At 44.1% G+C, this 12570-nt stretch overlaps 1 protein-coding gene across 2 annotated transcripts in view; it reads left to right on the plus strand.

Annotated features, from left to right (window-relative positions):
* ubac2 (UBA domain containing 2) overlaps positions 1 to 12570 on the plus strand; it is a 328535-nt gene that overhangs the window by 46923 nt on the left and 269042 nt on the right. For both annotated transcript variants that reach the window (XM_070891399.1, XM_070891398.1), the window contains one exon: positions 8153 to 8272. In XM_070891399.1, the coding sequence (XP_070747500.1) occupies positions 8153 to 8272 (120 nt within the window). The remainder of the gene's footprint in view (positions 1 to 8152; positions 8273 to 12570) is intronic.

Genomic DNA, 12570 nt, shown 5'->3' on the forward strand with positions numbered 1-12570 from the left:
TTAGCTACCCTCCAATCCATAGGAACTGGTCCATGGAATGTTGGAAAATGACCACCAATGCATCTACTATTTCTAGGGCTACTTCCTTAAGTACTCTGGGATGCAGACTATCAGGCCCTGGGGATTTATCAGCCTTCAATCCCATCAATTTTCCTGAATAATAAGAATTTCCCTCAGTTCCTGCTTCTCGCTCGACCCTTGGTCCCCTAGTATTTTTGAGAGGTTATTTATGTCTTCCTTAGTGAGGACAGAACCAAAGTATTTGTTCAATTGGTCTGCCATTTCCTTGTTCCCTATTATGAATTCACCTGATTCTAGAGGACCCAATTTTGGCCATGACTTGCATCAATCTGTTTGGAGTAAGTTGTTTTTTCGGCATAAGTTTAAAAAATGCCATTTTCCCCCCAAAATTTGCTCCAGAGTAAGTCAATTAGGTACGACTTTTTTGTTTAGTTTTTTTTTCAAAAGGGGGCGTTCCCAGACACTTATGCCAGTTTTGGCCATTTATGCCACATTGGCCAGCTAAAACTTACTCCAAATCGACTTAGGCCAGCTCTGAAAAACATTGCGGGCAGTTAAGAAATCGGCGCAGGTTAATACATTCAAAGCACTAAACAAAGCTCAAAAATAATCATTCAATAACAAATAAAAAAAAATTGAAGGAAGCTGAGAACCTACACTAAGACTTACAAAGCACTAAACAAACCACAAAAAGTAATAAGCACTCAATCAATAACAAATAAAAAATAGAAGTCCTACTTCTGATTCTATGCCAGAATAAAGTTTTTTTTTTACATTTCCCCCTCCCACATCAAAACACACTTTCTTCCCCCCCCCTCCCAAAACACTCTCTTCACCCCCCCCCCCCCAAAACTCTACTCCTCCCCCGCGCCAATCAAAACTCTCAAGCACAACCATCAATGAATAAAAAATAAAACTGAAGTCCTACCTCGGCACGGGAACTCAGCGGGCCGGCTGGTGCGGGAGGCCACTCGGGCCGGGGATAGGGTGCGGTGATATCGGGGCGTCCCTTTGGCCGGGGATAGGGGCTGAGAGTATCGGGTCCTGCTCACAGCCCGCAGGACACGCTGGGAGGGCAGGAGCATGCGCGCAGACTTCACTGCGCATGCGCGCAGGTGCCGGTACTGTTTTCGGCGCTGGCCTGTTTCTCCACCTTCCACTTCACAATGCACGCCACACTGGGACTCCAGGGACTTGGAAGAGCGACCAGGATGGGGCAACTTTTTTCCGGCGCCGTTTCCAGCGTGCAAGTGTGCCGAGAAAAGGGATTGGGCAAAATTGAGCCCTCTGACTGCAAGGGGCCTACATTAGTCTTCACTAATCTTCTTCTCCTCACATATCTATAGAAGCTTTTGCAGTCAGTTTTTATGTTCCCTGCAAGCTTACTCATACGCTATTAGTCCTCCTCTGCTGAATTCTAAATTTCTCTCAGTCCTCAGGTTTGCTGCTATTTCTGGCCAATTTGTATGCCACTTCCTTGGCTTTAATACTATCCCTGATTTCCCTAGATAGCCACGGTTGAGCAACCTTCCCCGTTTTATTTTTACGCCAGACAGGGATGTACAATTGTTGTAGTTCATCCATGTGATCTTTAAATGTCTGCCATTGCCTAGCCACCTTTAAGTATCATTCGCCAGTCTATCCTAGCCAATCAAAGTTACTTTTCTTTAAGTTCAGGACCCTAGCGTCTGAATTAACTGTGTCACTCTCCACCTTAATGAAGAATTCTACCATATTATAGTCACTCTTCCCCAAGGGGCCTCGAACAACAAGATTGCTAATTAATCCACTCTCATTACACAAGACCCAGTGTAGGATGGCCTGCTTTCTAGTTTGTTCCTCGACATATTGGGCTAGAAAACCATCCCTTATACACTCCAGGAAATCCTTCTTCACAGTATTGCTACCAGTTTGATTAGCCCAATCCATATGTAGATTAAAGTCACCCATGATAACTGCTGTACCTTTATCGCACGCATCCCTAATTTCCTGTTTGATGCCATCCCCAACCTCACTACTGCTGTTTGATGGTCTGTACACAACTCCCACTAACGTTTTCTGCCCTTTGGTGTTTCGCAGCTCCACCCACACAGATTCCACATCATCCAAGCTAATGTCCTTCCTTACTATTGCATTAATCTCTTCTTTAACCAGTAGTGCTACTCCACCTCCTTTTCCTTTCTGTCTATCCTTCTTGAATATTGAATACCCCTGGATGTTGAATTCCCAGCCTTGCTCACCCTGCATTACTTCCAGTTGCAATGTCACCGTCTCATCCCCAAAATCACCCCCCCCGCCCCCCCGGAATAAAAATATACTTGTTTTCCTGCCGCATCTCATTCTCGTCTTAATTGGCCTCTTTTACTTCTTCAGTATAGCCGAGGTCGACCAGCTCATCCAATTCTTGTTGTGTCAGGGTTGCTGGGGCCTTCTGCTTCATTATTGGATGTCTGTGCAACATCTGCAAAATATAACAGAACAGACGAATGGTTGGCCGCAGGGGAGGGGGCATGAGTAGGCTCACTTAGCGCAGGCTCATTTGACGGACCACAATGAATGATAGTATATCGCATAAACCGAAGCGTAGCCCACACAGTACTTAACATTGAGCCAACCCAGATTAGATTTTGCAGGATTTACCCTCTCTCTGTAACCTGGGCCCAGCTTCTGCATGGGTGGTCGATCTTCTGGCGGTACCAGTAATACCTGTGACCCTCATTTCCAGGAGTGTTAGTGGCAGCAGTCTTGCCGGACCTCCACCGGTTTTCATCCGTTCTCGGTGGTTGTCGGACAACTTCTTCTGCAAGGGTGGCAATAGAAATTTTTAAGAGAGAGGCCTTCTGCTGTTGTGGCACACACAGATAATCACATTTACAATTCAAGTAATTGTAGTGCATAAATAAAAATATTACTTACTCTAACTATTTGGCAAAGGTCCTGCCACTTCTTCCGGCATTGCTTGCTGGCCCTCTGGATGGATGGACCCCACTGCAACATGGTCCCAAGCCTGATCCATTGCTGCAGGTTTTAGTTTTCCAGCACCCTTCTGTTGCCATCCATTTTCGCCAGTGGTTATCAGGGCATCATTGGTGTCTTGGGTGAACTTCCTGGCCCTTTTCCTTTCTAATTCATGGTCCATTTTTAGTTTTCGAGCTCCTGTGTGGAAGTACTCAGAAATCTCCAGAAATTACAGCGGTCTTTAAAAATGGCCGATCCAGACCAGGAAGTGTACTGCGCACGCACAGGCACACTCGTCACATGGAAAACCGGTGCACATGTGCAGAACGGGTATTATTTTTATCGCAAAGCATTTTAGCTCCATCCTTAAAAATGGAGGTATTTTAGTGCTACACCAAAATTAAAAAAACTTTTGGGGAAACTTTGTCCTTATTTTTTTGCCACTACTCGGAAATAGCGGCAAAAAACTGAGCTATTTTTCAATGAAGAATTTCTAGCCTGAAGTGTAGAGAAAATCCATTACAAGCAACTGCAGTTCTAATTGAGAGGCTTATAATATTTTCTTCCATTATTTGGTAGGAAGAATAGCAAAACAGAATATTTATTAAATGGTGAGAAACTATTAAATGTTGGTGTTCTGAGAGATTTAGGTGTCCTTGGACAGGAAACAGAGAGTTAACATGCAGGTACAGCAAGCATCATCATAGGCAGTCCCTCAGAATCGAGGAAGACTTGCTTCCACTCTTAAAATGCGTCCTTCGGTGGCTGAACAGTCCAGTATGAAAGCCACAGTCTCTATCACAGGTGGGACAGATAGTCGTTGAGGGTAAGGGAGGGTGGGACAGATTTGCCTCACGCTCTTTCCGCTGCCTGCGCTTGATTTCTGCATGCTCTCGGTGAAGAGACTCGAGGTGCTCAGCGCCCTCCCGGATGCACTTCCTCCACTTGGGGCGGTCTTTGGCCAGGGACTCCCAGGTGTCGGTGGGGATGTTGCACTTTATCAGGGAGGCTTTGGTATTAGGAAGGCAAATGGCATGGTGATCTTTATTGCAAAGGCGTTGGAATACAAGAGTAGGATTGGAAAAAAATATTCCGAGATGTAGTGGATTAATGCACAGGTTTTTCTGCTGAATATCAGGAAATGAGATTAAAACAACTTCCCCAATCTTGGCTGGGTGTCTGTCTGAATTGTTTCCCTGTAGTGAAAGAGGGAGTATAAAGGCTTGTCTGGACTCTTAGTGAAGAGTTACAAATGTCACTTGCTCTTCTTTGGAGCCTGAGGAGCAAAGGAAATAACTACAAATTTCAGCAAAACCTACATGGATAATTACAAGTCTTGTGCTTAGTGGGTGTCTCAAACATAGAATTATACAGAAAGTACAGCACAGAAACAGGCCATTTAGCTCAACTGGTCCACACGAGCCTCCTCCTATCTTACTTCATCTCACCCAATCACCATAACCCTAAAAACGCACGACTCTTGAATGTGCGGCCTCAGTGGAGTGGTACATGAAAAGCTTCACACCTCAAAGAGTTTAAAACAAAAATCCGTGATTGGGTCAAATATGATTTTATTTGTTTATGGAGTAACTATAGTGGGAGGACACTAGTGTAGAGCATAAACACGAGCATAGTTGGGTTGAATGACCTGTTTCATTCCATGTAATTCTATCCAATTCTGGCCTCTTGCGCAGCCCAATTTCCTTCACCCCACCATTGGTGGACGTGCTTTCAGCTGCCTGGGTCCTAAGTTCTGGAATTCCCTCCCTAGACCTCTCTGCCTCTGTACCTCTCCTACTTTTGGATGCTTCTTAAAAGCTACCTCTCTGACCAAGCTTTTGGTCACCTGTCCTAATATCTCCTTATGTGACTCGGTGTCAAATTTTGTCTGATAATAGCTGCTGTGAAGCGCCTTGTGACATTTTACTACGTTAAAGGTGCTGTATAAATACAAGCTGTTGTGGGGTTGTTAATAGGCTGGTTCAAGACTAAAATAGGTCAAAGTTAATTTCATTACCAAAAATGTTGATCCGGTTCCTCTCAGTCTGCACGGCTCCCGGCCTGTGAGCACCATCGGAGCAGGCCAGGGAGCGGAAGGAGCAGTGTGGCGGCATACCACTCCAGGGAGCAGCACGTGCTGGAGCAGGAGAGCAATGGCAGTGAAAAGGGACGTCATCAAGGGCCAGTTCGGTGATCGGAGCATGGGCAGATACTGCAGGCGTGATGAGGTCGGGGCGAAGGAGCGGAGAGAGATTGTCGAGGCATGTGATTGGGGCCCAGAAGAGGTGAGGGCCCAGAGGCAGCACGGGCCAGCCCACACTGCGATATGTGTGCGCACTAGGTCCGTGCAGCAGAGCTGGTCTTCAATCGTTTTGGTTAATCCTTGCTACTGGGCCAAGATCTAGTTCTGTCAAGCCTGTGCGGTGGCTGGTGTGCAACGGCCACCCAACGTTAAAAAAATTCACACACGGGCATTTTCCACCCTTCAAGATTTAGTTCGGACCCGGAAGTTTAGATTCTTCAATGAAACGCCTGTGAACTTTTTGATGTGGAAGCAAGTCATCCTCGATTCGAGGGACTGCTTGTGATGATGATGAGTTGTATCAAAGGTTTTGTGCTCGCCATTGTTGGCAGTTATTCCCAGTGGTATTTTATCAATGCATTAAAATCATTTCCACAGTTTACTTTGTCCATTTTTTGGGGGGCTGAATGGCCTGTTTCTGTGCTGTAACTTCTATGTGTATCAAAGAACCAGTATCTGAGAAGGTAACCCAATGATTGGCTCAAGTATTGCACTGGAAAAAGCAAAGTGATCCACAGCTGTTGTTGGACAGCTGGGGGAGATTCCATTCAGCAATGAGTACCGTAAAACTACCCAACCAATTTCCCCAATTTGTTTCCACATCCGCAACTGGCAACTGTCACAAGACAAACCAATTTACACCAAAACATATATATTTTTTCATGCTATTTTAGGCCACTATTTTCTTTCTTCACTAAAGCCAGTGAACAACACAACAAACACAAATAATTCTGAAGAGGGAAAGAAATTGCTGAACTTGTTCACAAAATTTGGTTTATTTAATGTGAACCATTTCAGCACAAAATGTTCCTGCCAATAACCCTGCCATACACCTGCTGCCTTGAGTTGGAAGCTGCTTATGGAACTTGTGCTGGGACTGTCTCACTACAGAGAACGCATACTGTGTTTGTGAAACGGAGCTGCTTCATGCAAGTTGTATTTTGTACCACACACCTTTTCAAATTGCGACATATCACACGACAAGATCAGTCGTGATCTAATTGAATGGTGGAACAGGCTCGAGGCCTGAATTGCCTCCTGTTCCTATGAAAAAACAAAAGACTTACATTTACATACCAGCTTTCATCATCACAGGACGTCCCAAAGCACTTTACAGCCAATGAAATATATTTTGAAGTGTAGTCACTGTTGTAATGTAGGAAACGCGGTAGCCAATTTGCGCACAGCAAGTTCCCACAAACAACAATGTGATAATGACCCGATAATCTGTTTTAGTGATGTTGGTTGAGGGATAAATATTGGCCAGGACACTGGGTATAATTGCCCAGCTCTTCTTTGAAATAGTGCAGTTGGATCAATTACAACCACCTTAGCGAGCAGACGGAGCCTCGGTTTAATGCCTAATCTGAAAGACGGCACCTCCGACAGTGCAGCGCTCTCTCAGTACTGCACTGGGTTTGTCAGCCTGGATTATGTGTTCAAGTCTCTAGTGGGATTTGAACCCACAACCTTCTGACTCAGGGGCGAGACTGCTACTCACTGAGCCACGGCTAACACCGTTCCTATGACAAACAGGTGGAAAATTTCCATTAAAAAATTCCCATCACAAGTACGAGGAGAAACTTCCAACTCAAGCCAGCAGGTGTATGGCAGGGATATGCAGGGAATACTTTGTGCAGAAATAGCTCCAGTGTTTTTATACAGTTTAAATCAATAAATACAAATTGTGAACCACGGGTGATCAGGAAGATTTTGTCTTGTGTTGAATGCCCAATTTTCGGGAATTGGAAGTGCTCTTCTCGGATTTGGATTGGGACTTGGGGGCACGTTGTTGGAGCAGAGTGGAGGGAACTTTTAGTGGATCCAAAGGTGCTGTATCTTGGCAGTGGGTGCCTGAAATTAAAAATGTTCCTTTCACCAGCAACAACATCCTTCACTTTGAATGAATATAAAAATTCTCACAAAAAAAATTATTAAAAAATGAAGAAATTTCTTCCAAAGCATAATTGGCAAATGATGAATATTAAATCCCCCCTGGAAAATCCCCCAAATATTGCCTGGTGAAGTGAATTATTCTCACCTGGCAAAATGAGTACCAAAGTAGAAAAACATACAAAACTAACTGGCTGGAAAAGTCCAGCAGGGCTGGAACATCGTGTGGACACTTCGTCCCTTACCCCCCATTCTTCTGTTGCCCCATCCCCCCTCCCATTCTCCCTCCCCTTCACCCCCTCCCTCCCTCCCCTTGCCCATTCCCTCTCTCCTCTTCAATCTCCTTCCCTCCCTCCCCCTTATCCCCCTTCCTCCCTCCCTATTCTCACCCTCCTTCCTTCCCTCCCCGTTCTTCCCCTCCTTCCCTCCAACTTCTCCCCCTCTTTCCCTCCCTCCCGACTTCTCTCGCTCCTTGCCTCCCTCCGACTTCTCCCGCTCCCTGCATCCCTCCGACTTCTCCCCTTCCTAGCCTCCGTCCGACTTCTTCCCATCCCTCCATCATCCTTCTTCCCCTCCCTCCCCCATCTTCTCCACCCCCCCTCCCTCCAACTCCCTCTCCTTCCCTCCCTTCCTACCCCCCCCATCCCCCCGCTGCACTCCCTCCCCCCTGCCTCCCTCCTTCCCTGCCCACCCACAGCCATGTAATCTCCTGGGAGATTTTTTTTTAATAATACTTCTGTTAAGCGCCTTGGGACGTTTTGCTACATTATTATTCGGAGAAGCAAAAGACAAAAGAAAAATCCCAGAGCCAATCAGGGAAAAATTACTTTGGAAAATTGCTCTCCGACACCCTCAGGCAATCGAAATCAGTCCAGGGATCACACGGAGCGGGTGTTATCTGTACAGACACAGACAGTCTATGCTCCTATTCTTACACAGATATATGGTTTTTTATTTGTGATTTTTGATCTCTTTCAGATATGGAGAATGATCTCTGCTAGGATTATTTGCTTCGACCTGAAAGACTTATTCTGCAGTTGTCTTCTTATCTACAATTTTAGAATTTTTGAAAGAAGATACGGTAGCCGAAAATTTGCCGTATGTATCATTTATTGAACATTTTACCCTTCAGTTATATTTGTGTCTTCAGCATAAACTAGATCTATCTTGTCTTGCTTCTTTGTCCTGAAACTTTGATAGAATCGTATCCTCTGCAAACTTAAGCGCATCTAAAACACTGCTGCCTAACTCATACCAAGTCCCGTTCATCCATCGCCTCTGAGCTCGCTGACCTACATTGACTCCCAGACTGGCAACATCTCCATTTTAAAATTCTCAACCTTGTTTTTAAATCCCTCCATGGCCTCGCCCCTCCCTATCTCTGTTAACTCCTCCAGCCTTATAACCCTCCAAGATCTCTGCACTCTTCCAATTTGAGCCTCTTCAGAGTCCCTGATTTTAATCGCTCCACTATTGGTGGCCGTACCTTCAACTGCCTAGGCCTCAGCTCTGGAATTCCCGACCTAAACCTCTCCGCCTCTCTACTTCTCTTTTCTTCTATATGATGCTCCTTAAAACTGATCTCTTCGACCAAGCTTTTGGTCATAAGAATTTAAGAAATAGGAACAGGAGTAGGCCATATGGCCCCTCGAATCTGCTTCGCCATTCAATACGATCATGGCTGATCCGATCATGGACTCGGGTCCACTTCCCTGCCTGCTCCCCACTTTATTCCCTTATTCACTTATCGTTTAAGAAACTGTCTATTTCTGTCTTAAATTTATTCAATGTCCCAGCTTCTACAGCTCTTTGTGGCAGTGAGTTCCACAGATCCACAACCCTCTGAGAGAAGAAATTTCTCTTCATCTCAGTTTTAAATGGGTGGCCCCTTATTGCCCTCTCGTTCTAGTCTCCCCCATCAGTGGAAACATCCTCTCTGCATCCACCTTGTCAAGCCCCCTCATAACCTTATACGTTTCAATAAGATCACCTCTCATTCTTCTGAATTCCAATGAGTAGAGGCCCAACCTACTCAACCTTTCTTCATAAGACACCCCCCTCATCTCCGGAATCAACCTTGTGAACCTTCTCTGAACTACCTCCAAAGCAAGTATATCCTTTCTTAAATATGGAAACCAAAACTGCACGCAGTATTCCAGGTGTGGCCTCACCAAAACCTTGTATAGCTGTAGCAAGACTTCCCTGCTTTTATACTCCATCCCCTTTGCGATAAAGGCCAAGATTCCATTGGCCTTCCTGATTATGTGCTGTACCTGCATACTAACCTTTTGTGTTTCTTGCACAAGTACCCCCAGGTCCGTTTGAACTGCAGCACTTTGCAATCTCTCTCCATTTAAATAATAACCTGCTCTTTGATTTTTTTTCTGCCAAAGCGCATGACCTCACACTTTCCAATATACTTCATCTGCCAAACTTAGCCTGTCTATGTCCTTTGCAGATTTTTTGTGTCCTTCTCACACACTGCTTTTCTTCCCATCTTTGTTTCGTTAGCAAACTTGGCTACGTTACACTCGGTCCTTTCTTCCAAGTCGTTAATATAGATTGTAAAAAGTTGGGGTCCCAGCACTGATCCCTGCGGCACCCCACTAGTTACTGATTGCCAACCCGAGAGTGAACCATTTATCCTGACTCTCTGTTTTCTGTTTGTTAGCCAATCCTCTATCCATGCTAATATATTACCCCCAACCCATGAACTTTTATCTTGTGCAGTAACCTTTTATGTGGCACCTTGTCAAATGCCTTCTGGAAGTCCAAATACACCACATCCACTGGTTCCCCTTTATCCAGCCTGCTCATTACATCTTCAAAGAACTCCAGCAAATTTGTCAAACATGACTTCCCCTTCATAAATCCATGCTGACTCTGCCTGACCAAATGTTGCTTTTCCAAATATCCTGCTACTGCTTCTTTGATAATGGACTCCAACATTTTCCCAACCACAGATGTTAGGCTAACTGGTCTATAATTTCCTGCTTTTTGTCTGCCTCCTTTTTTAAATAGGGGCATTACATTTACAGTTTTCCAATCTGCTGGGATCTCCCCAGAATCCAGGGAATTTTGGTAAATTACAACCAATGCATCCACAATCCCTGCCACTACTTCTCTTAAGAACCGAGGATGCAAGTCATCTGTCCTAATATCTCTTTATGTGGCTCGGTGTCAAATTTTTGTCTGATAAAGCTCCTGCAAAGAACCGTGGGATGTTTTAGCACGTTAAAAGCGCTATTTTAATGCAAGTTGTTATTTATGATTCACTAAAGCTAGGAGATGATGTTAGCCACTGACTGGAAATGTCACACTGTAGAAAGTGTTCTGAGGTTGGGGTTAAGATACATTGTTGAGGTGGAATGGAATGGAGAGAGTTACACATGACCAGAGAGAGCTTGATGGCAACACAAGACATAAAAAACAAAAATTTTCCATTGCTTAACACTAACAACACTTCAAGTTGCTGAAGATAAATGCCTCAGGCACTGATTACGTGTCCGAAAACATTATAGTCCTACACATTAGGTTGTTTCATGCTCAAAAGACATTCGAACAGACTTTTAACGAGGTTCTGGAGAATATATAAAAATTGTAAAACCTCAAAAACAGTACAAGAAGAAACAGTGACCCAGAAGCTTGGTATTGGAAATGTTCAAACAGGAAACCGATTGAAAATGTTTAGCAGCAAACTGACCTCGATTACTCACCTGGTGAGTCAGTGAGTTAATATTAATTCACTAAAAACATATCCTTTGCATGACTCCCCTCTCCCAACTTCAAACTTATTGGTTTATTGCACATAAGCGAAAAGTAGGTAAATGTGTAAGTACAAATATAATTTTTTTCAAATTTCCTTTCACACAAATTGTGTTCTGTGCATAATCCATAAAGCTGAGTTGTTTCAAAAGCTAAAGTGTGGGAAATAATTTGACACTTACTATTTTTTTTAAATTCATGTGTGCGTCGCTGTCAAGGCTGACATGTATTGCTATTCCAAGTTTCCCTTGAGAAGGTGGTGGTGAGCCGCCGCCTTGAACCACTGCAGTCCGTGTGGTGAAGGAACTCCCACAGTGCTGTAAGGGAGCGAGTTCCAGGATTTTGACCCAGCGATGACGAAGGATTACAGAGGATTACATGGGCTATACGACACAGAAACAGGCCATTCAGCCTAACCAGCCAATACCGGCGTTTATGCTCACTCCAGCCTCCTCCCATCTTTCCTCATTTAAATCCTATCAGCATAACCCTCTATTCCTTTCTCCCTCCTATACTTGTCTAGCCTCCCCTTAAACGCATCTGTACTATTCGCCTCAACCACTCCCTGTAATAACGAGTTCTACATTCTCACCACTCTTTGGGTAAAGAAGTTTCTTCTGAATTCTCTATTGACTATCTTATATTGATGGTCTCCAGTTATGCTCTTCCCCACAAATGGAAACATTCTCTCTCTATCTATTCTATCAAAACCTTCCATAATTTTAAACACCTCTATTAGGTCACCTTTTTTTCAAGAGAGGAGACCCAGCCTGTTCATCTTTTCCTGATATGTATAAACTCGCATTTCTGGTATCATCCTTGTAAATCTTCTCTACACTCTCTCCAGTGCCTCTATATCCTTTTTATAATATGACGACCAGAACTGTACACAGTACTCCAAGTGTGGTTTAACCAAGGTTCGATACAGGCTAAGCATAACTTCCCTACTTTTCAAGTCTATACCTCTAGAAATAAACCCGAGTGCTTGGTTTGCTTTTTTATGGCTTTGCTAACCTGTGTCGCAACTTTTAGTGATTTGTGTATTTGTCCACCCAGATCCCTTGGTTCCTCTACCCTACCTAGACTCACACCTTCCAAGAAATAAGTGACCTCCCTATTCTTCCGACCAAATTGTAATACCTCACATTTACCTGTGTTGAACTTCATTTGCCAATTATATGCCCATTCTGCAAGTTTATTAATGTCCTCCTGTAATTTGTTGCAATCCTCCACAGTATTGACTGCCCACGCCCCCCCAAATTTGGTGTCATCTGCAAATTTAGAAATTGTGTTTTTGATTCCAAAGCCTAAAGCATTAATATAAAATGTGAATAACAGTGGTTCCAGCACTGATCCTTGTGGAACACCACTACCCACCTTCTGTCACTGTGAGTAGCTACCTTTTACCCTACTCTCTGCTTTCTGCCTTGAAGTCAGCTAGCTATCCATTCTGCTATTTGTTCCCTGACTCTGACCTTGTTCATCAGTCTATTATGGGCTACCTTATCGTAGGCCTTTTGAAAATCTAGATGAATTACATCTACTGCATTACCATTTATTGCACTCTCTCTTACCTCTTCAAAAAAAATTCAATTAGTTTGGTCAAGCAAGACTTTCCCTTTTGAAATCCA

The sequence above is a fragment of the Pristiophorus japonicus genome, chromosome 10 (genome assembly GCF_044704955.1).
Source record: "Pristiophorus japonicus isolate sPriJap1 chromosome 10, sPriJap1.hap1, whole genome shotgun sequence".
Classification (NCBI taxonomy): domain Eukaryota; kingdom Metazoa; phylum Chordata; class Chondrichthyes; family Pristiophoridae; genus Pristiophorus; species Pristiophorus japonicus.